The sequence below is a fragment of the Sciurus vulgaris genome, assembly GCF_902686455.1.
Source record: "Sciurus vulgaris genome assembly, chromosome: 19".
In the NCBI taxonomy this organism is placed as follows: Eukaryota; Metazoa; Chordata; class Mammalia; order Rodentia; family Sciuridae; genus Sciurus; species Sciurus vulgaris.
In genome coordinates, this window is record NC_136480.1 from 1,252,346 (window position 1) to 1,273,329 (window position 20,984).

The 20,984-nt window shown below is 51.5% G+C and overlaps 1 protein-coding gene across 4 annotated transcripts in view; it reads left to right on the plus strand.

Moving 5' to 3' along the window:
- MGLL (monoglyceride lipase) overlaps positions 1-20,984 on the plus strand; it is a 117,680-nt gene that overhangs the window by 42,754 nt on the left and 53,942 nt on the right. For all 4 annotated transcript variants that reach the window (XM_079122141.1, XM_079122140.1, XM_079122143.1 and 1 more), the window contains exon 3: positions 5,646-5,752. In XM_079122141.1, the coding sequence (XP_078978267.1) occupies positions 5,646-5,752 (107 nt within the window). The remainder of the gene's footprint in view (positions 1-5,645; positions 5,753-20,984) is intronic.

The window sequence follows — 20,984 nt, forward strand, 5'->3', positions numbered from 1 at the left end:
GGTGGTGAATCGGATTCATCCCTAAGCTGGTCTGTCTTTCAAGGCAGCTGAGGCTGCCCCTATATGCATCCAGTTCAATTCTCCAGGACCAGGAGGCTGGGGAGAATGTGACCTGTCTCTGGTCACAAATCTTCCTCCCCTTCCTCCTCCTCCTCATCTTCCAAGGGGTGAGGAAGGCAGAGCGGACAGGCGCCAAGGCAGGGCCTGTCAGCATCCTTACAAGCACATTATCTCTGTTCATATCAACACCCCTGTGATCAGGCCCCAGAATCCCCCATGAAAAAAATCAAGACCCACAGAGATCTAGGAACCAATTCATGGGATGGCCACCAAATGGCCAGAGCTTAAACATGGGCTTCCATTCTTGGGCCATGTAGCCATCCAAGAAAAAGTCTTCACAGGGGACACATCCCTAAACCAGGAAAGTTCTAGAACATTCCATCCATATTTTTCCACCATCGGAGGTTGACACTCAGTGATGGGGTAATCTCCACTTTAAAAGCAAGCAAACTGAGACCTAGAGGGGTTAGGTCACTTCATTATACAGTTTAGCCAGGCATGGTGACACGTATCAGTCATCCCAGCCACTCAGGAGGCCAAGGCAGGAGGATTGCAATTTGGAGGCCAGCCTCAGCAATTTAGCAAGCTCCTAAGCAATTTAGTGAGACCCTGTCTCAAAATAAAAAAATAAAATAGGGCTGGGGATGTAGTTCAGTGATAAAGCACCCCTGGGTTCAATCCCCAGTACCGAAGAGAAAAAAGAAGCAGACAGTTGATTTTTTTTTTTTTTTTTTTTTTTTGATGTGGGAGGAAAAGCCATATCATCAGGGTGGGGCACGGATGAACGAGCCCCGCTTTCTACAGTCTGAAAAGTTCTGCAGCTTATTCATCTCAGGGCTCCAAATGCTTTATTGGGAGCAGCCCCACCTCCCAGGGCTGGGTGCCAGCAGGCCATCTGCTTCTGGGGCTGGCCTCCCCCCTCCCCCAACCACAGCCTTCTCCCTGAAGACTGGCCCCAACTGGCTGCAGCCATTAAAGAAGTTCCAGGAGAAAAAAAAAAAAGATCTTAGCCAGCCTCTTCTGCAACCTGATTTTTCTCTGTGGGTTCAGCCTTGTTGGTGGAACCGGCTTGTGCTGATGTTCCACTGCTGTTCTTTGTTGGGAACGCACAACACCTGCACCACTTTCCTGGGTACCTGCTCAGGGCCAGGTACCCTGGTCCTGTCCCCTGGTCCTGTGCTGCCAACGGAAGCCTGGAGGGCTTCCCAAAGCTGAAGTCACACCGGGTCACCACCCTGCGGGAGAAACACCCCTGGCTCCCCACGGTGGCTCCCTGTGGGCATGTGGGGCTGAAAGGTCGGCTCTTCTGAGGAACATTCTGGACACAGGGCTTGCTTTCTGGAATGTGCACACCTGTCCATCATGGCTGGGCTTTGGTTCTCAGATCACTGCAGGGGGCCTTCCCTGGTCACCCCCTCAGGTTGGAATTTGGGCCACCTAACAGGTATGCTTCCTGTGCTTGCCACTCGCCTGTGGCTCCGGCTCTTACAAAGCTCTTCACCAGGTCTCTGGACTATTTTGGGTGCCACGGTGGTGGCTTGCCAACCCGTGAGAGGCACAAACAACTTCCTTTCTATTTTCACGCTGAGACAGGCTCCGGGCGGCAGGCGGCTTGCCCGGGGGTCACGTGCGCGGGACAATCAGATCAGGCTGCTCTGGTTTCCTTCTGGAAGGACCGACGCCTGTTGACAGCCCATCTTGGTTTCTCAGGGCTCCGCCACGGTTGTTAATCTGAGTATTTTTGCAAAACTAACCCCAAAACCCTGAGAGGGGACGTTTCCAAGCGGTGATCAACAGCCAGGGGTGAATGTGGGCATTCCACCAGAAAGCCCGGAGCTGGCGGCCGTCCCTTGGTTGCAAGGGACAAATGGGGAAAGCAGGAAGCTGCCAATGACCCGACCCGGACTTGGGGCTGGATGGAGCCTGAGAGGGGGCGGAGGAGGCTCCACCCACAGCAGGTGTTGGGGAGGGGGAGGGGGAGGGGAATCAGAGAAGCGCTGGAAAAACCAGCAGGCAGCTGGACTCCTGAACAGGCTGGCTTCTGGAAGGTTCCTGCCTCAGAGCCTGCATTGCAAGACCGGGGACCCGCAATGGGCAGATGACTCTAGTCCGGGGCTTGGTGGAGGGGTCATCTCTTCAGTTGGGGACATAGCAGTAAACAAGAAGACAGGCAAGACCTCTGCCTCTCAGGGACCACATGCTAACTGGGGGGAGGCCCCAAACAAAACTTCCACTGAATAAATAACTAAATGGGGACAGGTGCTGTAAAGGGGACTCCTTCAATTTAAAGTGGTCAGAAAAGGCCTGGCTGAGCCCGGCGAGGTGGCACATGCCTGTCATCCCAGTGGATCCGGAGGCGGAGGCGGGGGCAGGAGGAGTGAGAGTTGGAGGCCAGCCTCAGCAACTTAGAGAGGCCCTCAGCAACTCAGCGAGACCCTATCTCTAAATAAATATAAATAAATATAAAAAGGACTGGGGATGCGGCTCAGTGGTTGAGCACCCCTGGGTTCAATCCGTGGTACAAAAAAAAAAAAAAAAAAAAAAAAAAAAGGAAAAGGCCTGGCTGAGCGGGACGCCCGCAGGAGGGGCAAACTTGGAATGCCAAGATTGGGGGGCAGGGTTGGGCAGAGCCTGAGCGGGTGCAGAGATGCTTGCCAGCAGCCTGATCCAGCCAGCTCGAACCTGCTCACGATTGCAGATCCTGCACATCTCTTCTCGGTGACATCTCATTAATAGCTCCAAACCAGCCACGGTGGGAGCAGAGTTTGGCAAACACACGGGGACCCCCGCCACCCCCAGTTGTTAAGCATTTAACAGCACACCCCTGATTGGCAGATCTCGGCGCCAGAAAGGAGGCCTTGGAGCTCGTGAGCAGGCACCAGGGAGAAGGGAGATGAGGGAGGATTTCCAGGCAGCCAGGTTTGGTGCCGCGGCGCTAGGAAGTCCCTGGAGGCTTGAGAGCAGAAGGGTAACATGATTTGATTTCACTTTGCCAGGCAGAATCTGCAAAGCAGACTCAGGCCCAGGGAACAAGTAAATGGCGGGAGGGAAGACGGATTGAGCAGAACTGGATTCCAGGCAAGATCTGAATCCAGGGACTAAGAAAAAATTCAGTAGCAACAACAGCAGAGAAATTTAAGACCAGAATGAACAGGGGAGCTGGCCTGTAGGTCTGCGCATGCGCAATGGGGCCGGAGGCGGGGCTGGGTAGCAGGGCGGGGCCGCAGGGGCGGGGCTAGGGCGGCGGGCGGGGCCACGGGAGGCGGAGCCTGCAGGTGCCTCTGAGGAACCCATCCATGCAGAGAAAAAGCGAAGCCACATCTTGGGCCACCAGCAGTGGGGCAGCCACGTCAATCAGCAAGCGCCCCAAAGCTCCACGTCTCTACGGATAGAACCCATGGTCTCCCCTGCATGTCCCCCAGGGAGATCAGTGGCTCCAGAGTGGCTGTCAAGTTCTGTGGCTGCCTTGGGACCGCCTGTGCGTTCCAGGGAGTCTCTGAGTAGCCCCTCGTTCCGCACTGAATTAAAGCGGGTGCCTTTCAACCAGAGACTTGGGGAGCCTCTCTAACCCCAGACCAGTTAAACCCAGGCAGGTGGGGTCCAGGCCTCCAATATTTTTCAAGGCCCCTCAAGTGATTCCAATGCGTGGCCAACCTTGAGAACCACTGGATCAAGAATGGCTGCAAAGAAAGAGACCCAAGTGTTTTCCCCCACGCGTGGTTGGGGAGTGGATTCTATTGACAGGCAATTTCAGGCATGGTGACATGTCTCTTGCCATTCCTTTGGGCCCTCAATGAAACCCTGAAGTTCTCCTCTGCCCAATGACCACCAACCACGGTGAGCAGCTGATGTATTGCAAGATCTTGCCTCATCCTTTGTCGGTTTGCATTAACTGTGGGATGAATTAATCCAACAGCTGCTACGCTCCCAAAGGATGTTTAAGTACTTGAACCATCCCTTCTGGAATTTAGCCCCTTTTAGAAATGGGAAATGACTGGGTAGAGGTTCCACCCTTGTGACCGACTGACCCCATAAACGTCAGGCGAGCGGGTGTAATCTACCCACCCTGATGTGTGATCCATCGGCAATGGTGGACATTCCATGGAATGACAAAGAGGGCATGAAGCATTTAGCTACTTTACAGCTGAGAGCAAAATTCACAGAAGTAGTTCGATGTGGTGGGGCACGCCTGTCATCCCAGTGGCTCGGGAGGCTGAGGCAGGAGGATCACAAAAGTGAGCAACTCAGCAACTCAGTGAGACCCTGTCTCTAAATAAAATACAAAAATAAATCAAACTATATTTACTCCCTGGCTTGAAAGCCAGGGCAGGGGGGACAGATGCCAAAGGTGATTTGGAAACTGAGACTGCTCCAAAGATAAAATATGTACCAGGCAACACAAATCGGTACCTTCACCTGTTCATACAACTTGACCAAAAGGAATTGTACAAAGAACGCAGGATTCTGAGCAAGTTGGTTATGAAGTCAACACACACAGCACCTGGCTCCTGCCCAGTGCCACTAGGCTCCTACCGAGGTCACAGAACTGAAGATGGGGAGCCCTCTCTAAGACCTGAAAGCCAGGTGGGGATATATTCCCATTTAGGTTTTACCAATTTGCTGTGTGACTTTGGGCAATGGACTTAACGTCTCTGATGAATTTTGCTCTCATCTGTAAAGATAAAGCATCCAGGAACGGGAGGATTCAAAATCGCCTACGTGGCGTTAACAAAGGAACTGACAGGTAGCAAAGGCTCAATCAAACAGCAGCTGCGATTACTTACCCCTCCCCCCTCCCCGCCCCCACCATCGTCGCTGTCAGCAGAACCGGCAGCTTCTTGCTACAGCATCCTCTTTGCCTAAAGGGAACTTGAGCTCTGGGAGGATTGTCTGCTAAGAACCCTCGTCTTGAAAATTGGATATTTAACAATCAAATTGGCCCCTGGGGGGAACCAGCCCCGATGTGGGCCTGCCACGTGCCTGCCCGCTACCTGGTGCGTAACTGTGACTCAGTACAAGTGACAGTCACAAGCATCAACTTGAATGCTATCATATTATTCGTCCAGGTGAAGAAATAAAGTTTTGAGGGTTGGCTCATTGCCTGAAGCTCCCAGGGAGAGTCAGAATCTGGGCTCCATTCTGCCTGGCTCTCAAGTCTGGCTGGCTGTCTTTCCTCCTTTCTTCCCTTTCCTTTTTGTACCAGAGACTGAACCCAGGGGCGTTTAACCCCTGAGCCACATCCCAATCCTTTTTATATTTTATTTAGAGACAGGGTCTCACTGAGTTGCTTAGGGCCTCGCTAAGTTGCTGAGGCTGGCCTCCACCTCGCAATCCTCCTGCCTCAGCCTCCCAAGCCACTGGAATGACAGGCATGCACCACCGTACTGGGCTATTTTATTTATTCTTTATTTTTACATGGTTCTGAGGATGGAACCCAGTGCCTCACACAGGCTAGGCAAGCGCTCTACCACTGAGCCCCAGCCCCAGCCCCAGGATTCACGTTTGATTCGCTGCTGATGTTCTGTAAGCTGTAGGCGCCGTGGTCTCCCTGACTTTGCTAACGGGCTTCTTTCTTGCCTCCCTAGGGCCCTCGTCTTTGTGTCCCATGGCGCCGGGGAGCACTGTGGCCGCTACGACGAGCTGGCGCAGATGTTGATTGGGCTGGACATGCTGGTGTTTGCGCATGATCATGGTGAGTAGGGATGCTGGCGGGGCCGGTCCCACCTCCATCCGACTTCTTTTTGTACGATGTGGATGTGTCAGAGTTAAACACGTGTCGTTATATAAGCAGAGAAATAGGTCCAACCAGCGGAGTCTGAGACAGATCTGAAACTCCAGCTGGAAAAACCCCAAGTTGGAAACGTTTACCTAAGAACCTGCCCCTGGTCAAGTAGCCTCCCTTACTGTTATCAAGCGCTGTCTTGCAAAATGGGCCCTGGTTTTCTCCCAAGGGGCTTCAGATGGATTTGGTGAGGCTGTTTAAGTACAATCTCAACCCTGGATGACTCACAAGAGCATTTTAAGCCGGGAGAATAGAAAAAGTCTCAAAAGGCCACACCGGCCGCAAGAAAACATCAAACAAGTAATCCCAGCAGCTCAGGAGGCTGAGGCAGGAGGATCGAAAGTGGGAGGCCAGCCTCAGGAGTTTAATGAGGCCCTTAGCCACTTAGCGAGACCCTGTCTCAAAATAAAAGATAAAAAGGGCTGGGGATGTGGCTCAGGGGTTAAGCACCCCTGGGTTCAATCCCCAGTGCAAACAAAAAAGGACATTATACAACATACAGTACACCCATACACACATGCACATCTCCAGAGCTTGATTCTTTGTCACCTAACAAAGTCCCCAACAACCATCCTAATGCAGACTTCATTGCTGAAGTTGGTATGTGGTTTCTCAGCTTTATTTCTGATATTCTTCATGAACGGAAAGTCTCCCCAATTTAGTTCTTCGCTCAGCACTTTTAAACCTAGGAGTTCCTTGTGGCTGAACACACTGATTTCCCCACAGCCTCGGTGCGGAAGTCTACCCTCTCAGATCTGGACATGTCGTGCTATCCTATCTAATTTGAAAATAAGTAATTAAGTGATGTTGCTAAAAACAGGGGCCGGGGAACCATGAGCGGCAGTTCCTCTAAAGGGAGGAAGCATCTCGCCATGTGCAGAGAGACACTGACATGAGATAAAAGCTGGCTGGGGCATTTTGTACAGAAAGATCTGCAGGCTGGGGGCTCGCCTGTCATCCCAGCAGCTGGGGAGGCTGAGGCAGGAGGATCGCAAGGTAGAGGCCAGCCTCGGCCACTTAGTGAGACCCTGCCTCAGCCTCCGGAGCTGCTGGGATGACAGGGGCTTGCCACCACACCTGGTTCTATAACGCAATTTATAAAAACATTGATTTCTATAAATCTGATGCTGATTCTGATTGCATGGCTCTCATTGCTCAAGAGTGTCCTAGCCTTTCATTGTTTAGGCAGAAAGCGGAAAGCGCTGTCCGTGGGAGTCTGGGGGTTTCCCAGCATGCTCAGTGAACTGGGGTGCAGGGTGGTGCTTGATGAGGATCGAGTTTAGCTTTGTTTTCTACTTGAACCTTCCAACTTTTACAGAGCAGACTTATGCGTTTGAACACATGCCCGCCATTTATTGTCACACGATTTTTACTGTCACCCCTTTTTTTTTCAGTACTAAGGATTGAACTCCGGGGACCTGACCACTGAGCCACATCCTCAGCCCTATTTTAGATTTTATTTAGAGACAGGGTCTCGCTGAGTTGCTTAGGGCCTTGCTAAGTTGCTGAGGCTGGCCTCCAACTTGCGATCCTCCTGCCTCAGCCTCCTGAGCCACGCCCAGCTCAGACTGTCATTTAACTGAGACACACCGACCCAGGCCTGTGTCCTATTCAGATAGAAGTCCCCATAGCCAGTTGAGCTGGACTCTAAATATTTAGCAGGAAGGAACAGAAAGGGGAAGGAGCCCCTGGCCTGGGGGGCTTGGGATTAGCAAGGAACCCCTTTGGACATTTGGGGGTGTGGAGACATCTGGGCAGGGAGGGTGGGATGGCTTCTTGGAATCGCTTTCAGGCCTTGGAACAGTGAGGACCGGCGAGGGGGATCCCAGGCAGGACCTGGCGAGGGCGAGATGCGGCAGGCGGAGGCGGGAGCGGCGGCCACCGGCCACCTCTGCGCAGCGTGGGCACCCGCAGGTGGCGTTTCCTGTGACTCCGAACACAGCCCGGAGGACGCGGGGCTGGCGGTGCACGGTCCCTGGGCCTCCCAGCGGCTCACGCTGACTCACTGGAAACCCCGTGGCCTTCCACGCAGGCGCCGGCGGACTGGCCGGGGTGCCTGGAGAGAGCGGGCGAGGGAGGGCGTGCGGGTCCTTCCAGGCAGAGCGGCAGGAGGCGGCAGCCGCTGGCTCCGCGACGTGGTCATTACAGCTGCTCCCAGCAGCCTTCTGCCGAAATATCACCCTCCCCGAAAGCGTCCTCCGGGCTCCTAACATGGCAGGTTAAAAATAGGCTTGCCGCTGGGGCGGGGCTCAGTGGCAGAGCACCTGCTTGGCACGGGCGGGGCCCTGGGCTGCTCCATCCCCAGCACCACACACACACACACACACACACACACACACACACACACCCAAAAACAAAACAAAACAAAAATCTTGTAAGAATACACTTGCTGCTGAGCACAGTGGCGCACATCTGTAATCCCAGCAACTGGGGAGGCTGAGGCAGGAGGATCGCAAGGTAGAGGCCAGCCTCAGCCACTTAGCGAGACCCTCAGCAACTCAGCGAGACCCTGTCTCTAAATAAAATGGAAAAAGGGCTGGAGGTGTGGCTCAGTGGGTAAGCACCCCTGGGTTCAATTCCTGAGACCAAAAACCTAAAAAAAATAAAAAAATAAAATACACTTGTGGAGGCCGGAGCTTCTCTTTATTTACAAAGTATAAAGGAACCATCCTCCACTGATTAACAGTGAATTAATTATCTGCAAATATTTGAGAGAAAGTGCTACAGGGAGATGTGTGTGTGTGTGTGTGTGTGTGTGTGTGTGTGTGTGTGTGCTGTGTTCTTTCTTCTTTTCCTTTTTGACTCAAGAGTAAGAGAGAAGAGGAAGTCTGCAAGGCATATGCAGGGGCGGCCGCTAGGTGTGATTCTGGTTGAGGGACGGGCCCCACATGGACAGAAAAAGAATATTTAGAAAATTCGGGGGAGAAAAAAAAAATAAAAAAGCGCTATGCCTACCAGGAGACAGCTTTGAGTCCAGGTCCCTTGAGCGATGTCCTCCCAAAATAGATCTGCCATCCGTTTCGAGGAAGGTGTCTTTGTTGGAAATGTTTGAAAAAAATGTGTTGACAGGTTTTTTTTTTTTTTTTTTTTGACTTAATAAATATGAGAGAGAAAATTCTAGAGTGAGGTGCCCTTTAAGGCTTTAGTTCCCTGGGCTCCGCCTCCGAGCTTGGAGGGCCATGAACTTCCGGCTAGAGATAAGCACAGGACAAGGGGCCTGCCCCGGGCAGCACCCCCGACTCTGCTGTCTCCCTCCTTACGTTCCTCCTCTTCTTCCATATCGCTTTTTTTTTTTTTTTTTTTTTAATTTTTTTGATAGTCTGGTGATCTTAGGCACCCCACCTGGTGACCTTGGGGACTCACCTTGGGACCTTGACTTCCTAGTCCAGTGACCTGAGTCCATCCATTCTGATGCACTTGAACATCCAATCTCGTGAGCTCAGACCAGAGGCCGAGTGGATAAAGATAAAGAGACGATCTTAGAGAGAGACCGCTTCCTGGTTTGATTTTTTTCTTTTCATGATCTGACACCTGGGATGGAACCCAGGGGTGCTTCACCCCTGAGCCACCTCCCCAGCCCTTTTTTATATTTTATTCAGAGACAGGGTCTCGCTGAGTTGCTCAGGCCTCACTGAGTGACTGAGGCTGGCCTCCAACTTGCAATCCTCCTGCCTCAGCCTCCCGAGCCGCGGGGATGAGAGGTGTGTGCCACCGCGCCCTGCTGGTTGTGTAGTTTTACACACTTTCAAGACACCTGCTGGGCCTCTGGACCCCTCCGCACCTTAGTTAGCATGTGTGATGTGGCTTGGACACAGCACGCTCCCTGTTGGCTTCTCAGTTCTCTCTGAAAAGTGAAGGAGGATTTAGGAGGTTTTCTGAAGCGCCCCCGTCCCCCGGGGAGCTGCAGGGAGGAGCCCCAGGAAGCAGCAGCGTGGGGCTGAGCATCCTTTCTCCGCCCTGTTCGGGGACAGTCAGCCTGTCTGTGTAGAAGTTCTCCTCCGATTTAAGCATTCTCTTCAGGAAATGCTTTCTGCAAACCCCGCTGCACTGAATCATTCAGGAAATTTCTTCCAGTTCTGAAATTCTCAGGCTCTCCGTGAGAAACCAGGGATGAAAGCGCTCTGCGGACTTCAAAGGACTGCGGAGTTGTGACCAGAGGCACTTATGGCTATTGTCCAAAGGAGAGGGCAGCGTGATGGGCGGAAGGGCTGGCCCAAGGTCAGGGTGGACGGTGCCTAGATGACCATGAGAACAGGACCTGTCTATGGAGCTCACGGCCCTCCAGGCGGGGAGCTGAGCACCCCCAAGTGTTTACTGCGACCTAGTAGGTCGCACACGACTTCAGTGGGTTCAGTCCCTGGGGGTTTTGCCACCCAGGCGTGTGGGGCTCTGGGACACCGGCAGTACCATGGTCTCCCTGGACCTCACTTTTCTCATCTGAGAAATGGAGAAGGATGCTGCTTCCCTCCTGAGAAGTGCCAAAGGCAGGAGAGACAGTTTGGGTGAGCTGCTCCTGGGAAATAGTCCTTTATTGAGTAAAGTAGAGCTGGGTGCAGTGGCACACACCTGTCATCCCAGCAGCTCGGGAGGCTGAGGCAGGAGGATCACAAGTTGGAGGCCAGCCTCAGCCACTTAGCGAGGCCGTAAGCAACTCAGTGAGACCCTGTGTCTAAATAAAATAGAAAAAGGGCTGAGGATATTGCTCAGTGGTTAGGCACCCCTGGGTTCAATTCCCAGTACCAAAAAAAAAAAAAAAAAAAAAATATATATATATATATATATATATTGTTTTTCCTTGTCCTAAATTGTCATGTGGATTAAATTTTCATTTAGAAAGTTTTTATCAAAGGTTCTGACATATGTATTTTCTATAGTTTGGATCTGGAACGTTCCCCAAAGATTTATGGATAAGAATCATGGTCCTCAGTTTGGCACTTTTGGAAGGTGGTGGTTCCTTTAAGAGGTGGGGCCTAATGGGAGGTTTTAGGTCATTGGGGTCATGCCCTTAAAGGAAATGATAGGGTACTGTTCTCTTCCTCTCTCTGTCCTGGCCATGAGGTGAGCAGCTTTGCTCCACCACATGCTCCCTGCTGTGATGTGCTGCTTTGTCATAGGCTCAAAGCAAAAGGACCCTCCAGCCATGGACTGCAAGGCCAAAAGAACCTTTCATCTTTATAAGTTGATTATCTCACCTATTTTGTTACAGTATTGGAAAGCTGACTAATGCAATAGTTAACAGCTATTTATTACCATTGCAGACCTCAGGCCACGTGTCAGTTATCTGCCAATGATACACGCTGACAATTGTTTGAACCCTATCTCTTAATAATTAAAACCTACCTAAATTGAATAATATCATAGACATCATTCTGAGACTAGTCTATATACATTTCTGGTATTATTTCTGTTTCGGGAATTAACTAATTTCTTTGGGGATCCTTTTTCCGTCTTATGGAACAGAATGCCCCAGGGTAATAATTTCTCGAGGAATTCGTTCATCGCTCATTCAGGAAACATTTACCGCGTACCTCCCTGGGGTTTCCACTGTGGAGTTCAAAAGGAAATGGAGGCAGCCCTGGGAACCTCAAGCTGCAGTCCAGCCCCAAGTGCGTTGTTGAATGTTTTGCCATCAGGAATGAAATACGGAATTTGTCGACCATCCCGCGGATCAGGGAACGGGACACACAGTCTTTGTGACTTTGACATTGCTGCTTCGTGCTGGCGTGACCTCACCTCCATCGGTTTATTGAATGAGACGGAAATGACCGCCCTGGTCAGAAGAATCATGGAAATGACACAGGCCAGCGAGTGCCACCAGGAACAAGGAAGGAGACAGACAAGCTTCCGAAGCAGGCTTTGCGGAGGGGATTCTGTTATGGGATTCTGGCAGAAGTGAGGCAGGGAGACGTACCAGGAGCGGGGAGCCGAATCCGCCCTGAGGGTCATAACTGGGGACATCCTCACAGGACCTAGCACTGTCCACCTTGGACAAGTTACTAACCCTCCGTTTCCCCACCTATGACGCTGACTCCTGCTATCAGCTACCTCAGGAGGATTAAATGAATATTGGAGCTGCCAGGCCTTCCGGGCACCTAGTAGGTGCTCAGTAAACAGCCACACTGCCCTTGAGCTCCAGCACCCAGACCCCTTTTGTCTCCACCACACGTTAGACATGGTCTTCGAGAAGAGGAACATTTTTTTCTCCCCCAGTTCCCTCACATTAACTTGACAGCTTCCATCTTTTCTAAATGGCGACCTTTTCTGTGCGCGCTCCAAAGTAAAATGGGAAAGTTCCTCAGGACGCCCATCTTACTTCATTAGGAAATCCCGGGCCGCCCTGTGAGCGCCTTTGCTGTTGTGGTTGGTCGTGCACGACAGGAAAATGCACGTGACATCTGTAAATGGAGGGCAACTTCTCATTGTTCTGGTTGTTCGTGATGTGCATATATGATCATATATGCACATAGGGTGATATTATTCAATTCATGCTACTGTCCTTCCTATCGCCATACCAGCTCCCCTCCCTTCACCCTGCTCCGCCTAATCCACTGAACTTCTATTCTTCTCTCTGCCCCACCCCCATTATGGATCAGTGTCCACATATCAGGGAGAACATTCAGCCTTTGGTTCTTTGGGATTGGCTTATTTCACTTAGCATGATAGTCTCCAGCTCCATCCATTTAGTAGCAAATACCATCATCTCATTCTTCTTTAAGGCTGAGTAATATTCCATTGTGTAGATGTACCACAGTTTCTTCATCCATTCATCTCTTGACGGGCATCTAGGTTGGCTCCATAGCTTAGCTATTGTGAATTGAGCTGCTATAAACATGTGTCACTGTAGTATGCTGATTTTAAGTCCTTTGGGTATAAACCGAGTGGAGCTGGGTCAAATGGTGGTTCCATTCCAAGTTTTCTGAGGAATCTCCACACTGCTTTCCAGAGTGGCCGCACCAATCTGCAGCCCCACCAGCCATAGCTGAGGGATCCTTTTCCCCTGTGTGACTGTCCTTACAGGCCATTTCTATTGTAGACATCTCTTGGAGACCTTTTCCTTTGATGACTTCTGGTCTTTTATCCACTGTTGACTTCATCTTTAAAAAAAGAAAACCTAAAAGGGATTTCTGGGGCAGGTTCACGTGAGCACTGGGTTAGTCACGTGTGAATTAGGTACAGTGTTCATTCTGCTTCATCCAAGTGACAAAAATCTGTAGCTCTTGGGAGGTCTTAGAGCAAGCGTGAGCTCTGAATTCTGAATGGTGAGTGAGGGGGTTTGGAAACCCAGAGGATGCTTCTAGAAATCCAGTGCTGTCTTTTATTGGGTCTGGGCTGGAAGTGCCTGATAATTTACCACGTGGTTATCTTTCAAAAGGAATTTATCCCAAAGGCATAAGTCACTCATTTGGAATTATTCATATGGCCCCTTAGATGAAAATATTTAAGGTTTTCTGGTTAGAAGAAAACAGACATCAGTCTAGGTCCCTGGAAGAAGCAGTTTCTGAAGTATTTCAATGAGTCATTTGTTGAAGGCAGGAAAAAAGTCAAATTACACATGATCCTGTGTTAAAAAAGAAAAAGCTGAATAATCCCAGGGAAGAAATTCTCTGCTCCAGGGATGCTATTTTCCATGGTCCAGAAACTGAGAAAAAATATATACCTAATTGTAGACCTATATTTGGATGTAGAACCAAAACATAGACCTTGGAGTGTGAAAGGGCCAAGTTCAAGTCAGTTCAACCACTTACTTGCTGTGTGACTCTGGAAAAGTCACTCAACCTCTCTGAATCTCAGTTTTCTCATCTGCTATAAGAGAAGAATCAAAATCTCTTCCTCTATCTTAGGGTCAGTAGGGAGGTATGCATGTGTAACTTATTTGTAAATCATAAAATAAAGTTTCTTATAGAATGAAATGTAGCAGGAAATGAGAGTCAAAGGCCGAGATTTGGAAGCAATGCTTTAGGAGTGGCGCTTCAGCCCAGAGGGACGATCCCAGAAGTCCCAGCCCCGAGCGCAGCAGGCTGTTGCTTTTGTTGATTAATTTTTATTTTTATTTTCTTGGTTCCAGGCATTGAACCCAGGGGTGCTTCACCACCGAGCCACCTCCCTAGCCCTTTTAATTATTTATATAGAGACAGGGTCTCACTGAGTTGCTTTCGCTAAGTGGCTGAGGCTGGCCTCCAACTTGCAATCCTCCTGCCTCAGCCTCCTGAGCTGCTGGGATTCCAGGCGTGCGCCACTGCGCCTGGCTGATTAGTGTTTATTGTACCCCTGATTTTCCAGGCACAAAGCTTTACAAAGCTGGTCTGGTTTGAGCCTCGTGAAGTAGGTAAAGTTAGTATTGCACACGGGAGAGCTGGTGAGCCCCCCCACACCTTTCCTCTCTGAGCACCAGAGCTTAGGTAGTCACCACCCGAAATGCCCGGCAGCAGGAAACCCAGATTACACCCGGCCCTCACCTTCTCCCTCCTGTGCAGGCCCAGGACCCCCAGACCAGGGCCGCAAGGGAAGGTCTAGCTGCCGTCCACCCTCTCGGCCCCTGGAGTCCTTATTTCCACCTTTGAGCATCTTGGCAATGTGCACGGTGACCACGGACACGGGATGCACAGGCAGCGTCAGCTCTGGCCCAACGTATAAATTTGTGCAAACGCCAGAGGACACCTTTAAGACCGACCGATGTTCCGGGGCTGGTGAGCAGGCAACCGCCAAATGGCAGTGCTGGCCAACCAAAGCAGGGGTTCCAGCCCATGTCTCTCTGGGTGACTTTCTTGTCTCCTGGGCTCCTGTAACGTGTTTGACTTACTTTAAGACTGCAGCTCTGAGTCGGGTGTGGTGGTGCATGCCTGTAACCCCAGCAGCTGGGGAGGCTGAGGCAGGAGGATCGCAAGTTAGAGGTCAGCCTCAGCCACGTAGTGAGGCCCTAAGCAACTCAGTGAGACCGTAGCTCTAAATAAAAAAATAAAAAAGGGCTAGAGATGTGGCCCAGAGTTTAATTGCCTTTGGGATCAATCCCTGGCATGCACACACACACACAAAGTGCAGCAGCATAGAAAAGTCTCAAGACAAAATAGATCTGGATTCCGATTTCACAGATGAGAAAACTGAGGAGCACTCAGATGCAGGGAATGTGACATACTGAATCCAAAGTAGGATGGGGATTTGAATAAAGGCAACGAGATAGGCATGCAGAGGAAAGGAGAAGGGAAATTGATTACATGGTGCTCGTGCCACTAATCTATGACCAATTCATTGAGTTTCAGAATCCTTCTGAATGTTCTTACATCAACCGAAGGCCCAAGAACCGGAGGCTCCAGGAAGGGATTGTGTTGTGAGAGGCATGCTGAAATATTTAGAAGTGAGGTGTCATAATGTCGGTAACTTTCACTGGAATGACTCAAAAGAATGTTAGCTGGGTGCACACCTGTCAGCCCAGCAGCTCGGGAGGCTGAGGCAGGAGGATCGCAAGGTGGAGGCCAGCCTCAGCCACTTAGTGAGGCCCAAAGCAACTCAGTGAGACCCTGTCTCTAAATAAAATATAAAAAGGGCTGGGGAGGTGGCTCAGTGGTTAAGCACCCCAGGGTTCAATCCCTGGTTAAAAAAAAAAAACATCCATTCTGGAGAGCGTGTACCCTCCGGAGCCTTTTCACGAAGGCTCCACCACAGCACGCTGCACAAAGGTGACTCTTCTGCCACCACATACCAGGCAGCTAAATTTAAATCATGTGCATCCTGGTTAGGTGACAAGGACTTTGGACTTTCTTAGTTCCCATGTGAGTATTTTCCTAAAGATATTCAAAGAAGGGAGAGAGATTGCACAAGTGACATTGTGATACTGTGTGCATGACTAATGTGTGACAAGAAATCCCACCAGCATGCACAACTGTGATGCTGCGATTTTAAAAAATTGGGGGAAAAAAAAAAGATGATCAAGGAAACGTGGACCCTGCGTTTGTGCCCTGTCACCAATGCATATGACACAGTGTGATCTTCCAGGACATATTGAGATGGAGAGCTAGTGAAGGGAAGCCTGCTCCAGGTGAGGAGGCAGATGTCAAAGTGACATCTGGGTTCAAATTCCAGTTGCTGGGCTGGGCACAGAGGCACACACCTGTCATCCTCAAGACTCAGGAGGCTGAGGAAGGAGGATCGCAAGTTGGAGGCCAGCCTCAGCAACTTACCAAGGCCCTAAGCAACTCAGTGAGACCCTGTCTCTAAATAAAAGATAAAAAGGGCTGGGGAGGTGGCTCAGGAGTTAAGCGCCTCTGGGTTCAAGCCCCGGTACCAAGAAAAAAAAAAAAAAGAAAAAGAAAAAAGAAAGAAGTAAGGCCGAGACTGAGTTCATTTAACCGCGTCCCTTGCAGAGGCTGCATGTCCCTGCGGGGCCCCTACTGGAAGCCTCTTCTGGGGAAGAGTCTGTTTTGTGAGCCAGAGCCTTTCCCAAGTGGGAGCTTGAACAGCATGTGACCAGGACACTGCCAACCCACCAAGCACTAAAAATAAATGGCTGTGGTGTTGCCAACTGTCAGGGCCAGCCGGGAGAACGCAGGGAAGTGGGAGAGGGGAGCGGAGCGGCGCCCGGCAGGTCCTCTTGGGAAAAGAAGCTCAGCAGGGCCGACGAGGTGCTTCGGAAGCCTCGGGTGGTCATGTACAAATTCTCACGTCACCCACTTGGAAATAATAAGTAACCAGCGGCACTCTGGTGACAACCTATCTCAAGGTCTTCTTAGCTTTTATTTAATTTCAGTTCTGCAAGTTGCTCTGGAAGCAGGTAGAGCGACCAGCTTTATTTGGCCGAGGAGAGCACATGCCTGTCATCCCAGCAGCTCAGGAGGCTGAGGCTGGAGGATCGCAAGTTGAAGGCCAGCCTCAGCCATTTAGTAAGGCCCTCAGCAACTCAGCGAGACCCTGTCTCTAAATAAAATAGAAAAAGGGCTGGGGACGTGGCTCAGGGGTTAAGCAGTCCTGGGTTCAATCCTCAGTTCCAAAAAAACAAATCAACCAACGATGGGGGACCCAAACTGTGCGTGGGACCCTGAGATGCAGGTAGATCTGTGGCCAGGGTTCTGGGGTACCATCTCTAGGGCTTGTTGGACATTGGAGAATAAAAGTGTGTGAAGGTCCTGGAAGTCCCTGTGAGGACAGCTGGCTTTCTGGAGGACCCCACTGGTTAAGTAAGGAAGCAGACACGTGGGGATCATGCAAAGGGAGGCTGGCGGGGTGCCAACCCCCTCTGCGCCTGCCTTTCTCAATCTGCCCAGCGTGACACGTGGCCACATGCCAGAGCGCTTGGAATAGAGCTTGAAAAGCCGCTTCATCCCTGGGCCAGGTCAACCCAACCTGCGGGGTGACTGCAAAAATGGCTTCTGTGACCACACTCTATGATCCCAGGGACTCGGGAGGCTGGGGCAGGAGGATTGCAAGTTGGAGGCCAGCCTCAGCCATTTAGCAAGAAGCTCCATGATTTCATGGGTCTCAAAGTAAACAGTAGAGAGTCGGAGGATGTGGCTCCGTGGCAGAGCAGCCCAGGGTTCAATCCCCAGGACTGAAAAAAAGGTCGCTTCTGTGACCAGTTGTCCCCAGGGGCTCTGTGACCCCCCACCCTGTTCTAAAAGCAGCAGTTGCTGGCACTGCCTGTTGCAGAAACAAAACAAAACAAAACAAAACAGAAAGACAGCCAGGACCCCAGTCCCTCAAAGCATCTCGCTGCACCCCCTACGCAAGCCAGCACCCCCAACTCGGTGGCTCTGGGAAGCAGAGCATCATGGGAGAACTGACTCGCCCCAGGGAATCTGCAAAGTCAGGCGGCTGGTCAAGAGCCTTCCCATACGTGCTGCTGAGCACCGCGCAGACTCGCTGATCTCCGCCTGCTTCCTAGCACGTAATAGCTGCTCATCGAATCCGCGTGCAATGCCAAGTTCAGACTTGCGGATCATGTATGTGCCGGCCTAAATTTGGACCCGAGTATGCGCCCTGTTTTAAAAAAAACCAAGCAGTGCTTTCCCCACAGGGAAAAGGCATCATTTCGACACTGGTTATTTTTCCATGGGTCATTGCATTCAAACCTCGCAGCAGATTAGCAGGGCTGGCAATGGAAACTAGCTCAGAGAGGCCAAGTAACTTGCCCGAGGCTACACAGCCATCAGACAGCAAGGCTCAGTCCAGACCCCCAAGCGCTTCCTCCTTGCTTGATGATAACAGGGCCTGGCCAGACCACCCCGCTGTCTGCATGCTGTGCCTCTGAGCAGCCTGGCTTGGGGCACAGTCCCCAGGCAAGTGGCCCTGGGTTTCTCTACCACGTGACAGAAGTGTCCCAGCCATTCCAGGAACAACCGGCGACAAGCAGTCTGTCGGGGGTGCAGTGCCAGCTCCCCTCTCCTGCCAAAGCTCTGCTCAGAGCTGCTCTGACTCCCAAAGGTGGCACCTGGGCCCGGCGGGGGCGGAGACTGTCTGGGGCGCCTGCGCGCCGGGGGGCACCTCCCTGGCAGGAGCCCCCAGGGCCAATCTCTGGGTCGCCGCCCCGCCCACCATTTGTGCCTGTGTGGCCAGCGCTCGTCACTCGACCTCTCTGAGCCTCGACTTTTCCATCTGTGTGATGGGCCTGAGGCTCCACCGTGACCCAGGATCACCGGGGTGCGGCACCAACAGGTAAAATCCTGTCCTGGTGATTTTCACTTAAAAGCTTCCAGTTCCAGCACCTGCTCGCTCTTTCCCTCCTCCCTCTGTCTCTTCTTTTCCTTCTTTTCTTTTCTTTGGTCTCAGGGATTGAACCACCTCCCAGCCCTTTTTATATTTTATTTAGAGACAGGGTCTCGCTGAGTTGCTCAGGGCCTTGCTAAGTGGCTGAGGCTGGCCTCCAACTCGGGATCCTCCTGCCTCAGCCTCCCGAGCTGCTGGGATGACAGGCAGGCACCACTGTGCCCGGCTACTCCCTTCCTTTCTCCAAGACAGAAAATCAAGCCACCCAGGCAGGGCCGGCCAGCAGACTGTGAGCACAGGACGCAGGGGCCAGCTGTCCCCTTCCCCAGTACTGGAGAAACGCAGGGTCATTTCAACTCCATAATAGTAATTATTTCTTTTCCTGGTTACTGTGCAGACGCCACCAGATTGGAAAAAATTGCTTGGCGTGTTTATCCAGTGGAAACTTTCTTACCAAAAAAGGAAAAGAATCATTCAGGGAATTTTATCTGAAGGCTGGAGGCACAGATTCCAAGGTCCCTGCACTGAATGAGGGAGGAGGGAGCTTTGAGGCAGAGGGGGCTGGACACGGGCTTCCCCATCTTCCCTGCTGACCCAAGGACCCAAGCCCCCGAGCTCTCCAGGATCCCTAGACTGGAAGCCGGTCTATGAAGTGGCCCCTTCCTTGAATGATGGTCTGCAAGAAAGGGGAGGTGCAATGAGGGATGGGAAGGCTTTTTCTATTTTATTTAGAGACAGGATCTCGCTGAATTGCTTAGGGCCTCACTAAGTGGCTGAGGCTGGCCTCCAACTTGCGATCCTCCTGCCTCAGCCTCCTGAGCTGCTGGAATCACAGGCATGGGCCACTGCCTGGATCTTGACTGACCTTCCTTATGTGCTGGACATAATGCTGACAGTTCAATCGTGCATTTGTGAGTGGCACAGGGACCCTGGGGCGGGGTGAGGACAGGCCCAAGGAGATGTGCAGTGACGGCTGGAGCAACTGTGGCAGAATGGAGAGCTGAGGCCCAGCGGCCCTTGTCCATCCCAGCCTCTGGGCTCACCAAATAGGGGCGGTGGTTTATAACCACGGGAATTGTTAGAAAGAGCTGCCAGGAACCTCCGGGCTCACCTTCCCCTGGCAAGAGTGACATTTACAACTTACAGCGCCTGTGTTTCTGCCTAGTTTCCAGAATGATGTTCTCCCACGGCCTCCTCCTGTCATTTGTCATTGACACAATAAATCAACTGCTTCTGCCATTGTTTTTCTATTAAATATATCTGACTTTTAAAGGCCCTTTGAAACAGCAAGGGAGGAGAGAAAATCCTAGGTGACGTCCCCCATGCTCCTCGCTCCCCGTGAAACAGAATTGTTAAAGAAATTGACGCTTTTGTGTGGCAAAGTTAATGGTGGATCACACCTGCCGAGAGGAGAGGCTGGGGATTGAGTCCCCAGGGCCAGGGGACCAGACCAACCGGGGTTTCTGCCTCAGGGTTGGCTTCTTGCAAGCTCCTTCCCATCTCCAAGCCTTGTTCATTTTTTTTTTTTTTTTAATTTGATAATTTATGAGCACCTGGTCAAAACCAGGTCCTAGACTCCAGGTCACATTCCCTCTTCCTTTTGGTTGACCTGGGCTTCAGAAAAGATCCAGCCATGAGAGCCAGCTGTGCTGGCACACGCCTGTCACCCCGGGCACTCAGGAGACTGAGTTTCCCTCTTGGTCCAAGGTGGCTGCTGGAGCTCCAGCCATCACATTACATGCGTCTTTGAGTCCTTCAGAATGGAGGCCCGTCTTATCCTGAAGAAACCGTTCTAGAAATTTCACCCGTCACCTTCCTTTCATATTTCCATGACAAGGACTTAGTTGATGGCCACACCTGATTGCCCGGGAGATAGAGTGCTTTACGGGACACACTGACAATCGGAATAAAATCAGGGTATTGGATATTGGGTAGGCAAACAAGAGCCTCTGCCAGTTACTCTCCGCTTCGGGCCAGTGACTGGTTTTCCATTAACCATTGTGATAAAAAGTCACCTGCAATAAATATATTGACTTAAGCGGGAGAGCAGTGAGTCTATGTAATAAAGAAATATATTAAGTACGTGATAAATACAGGGAAAGCCAGGACAAAGTCGTAAAGGTGACATCCAGCACGGGAAGACTGGGTGACACGGATTCACAGGAGATGGTCGGGGACAGCAGAAGTCTGGGGACCCCCAGCGGGTCCCCCGACTGTGGCTCAGGGCAACAGAAACACAGGGCCACGCAGAGTCGTGGAGTCCAGCTGTTCTGAGTCGCACGGCTGATGTGCGGGTGCTCACTGAGGGGTCGCTACGTCTCCCCTCAAAACCAGCCTCCCCTCTCAGTACTGGTCACGAAAAGACCCTTCGAGGTTCACCTGGGGCATGGGAGGCCCTGGAGGTGGCTTGGTTGGGGAGGGCGCTGAGGCCCAGGAACGAGGACTGGAG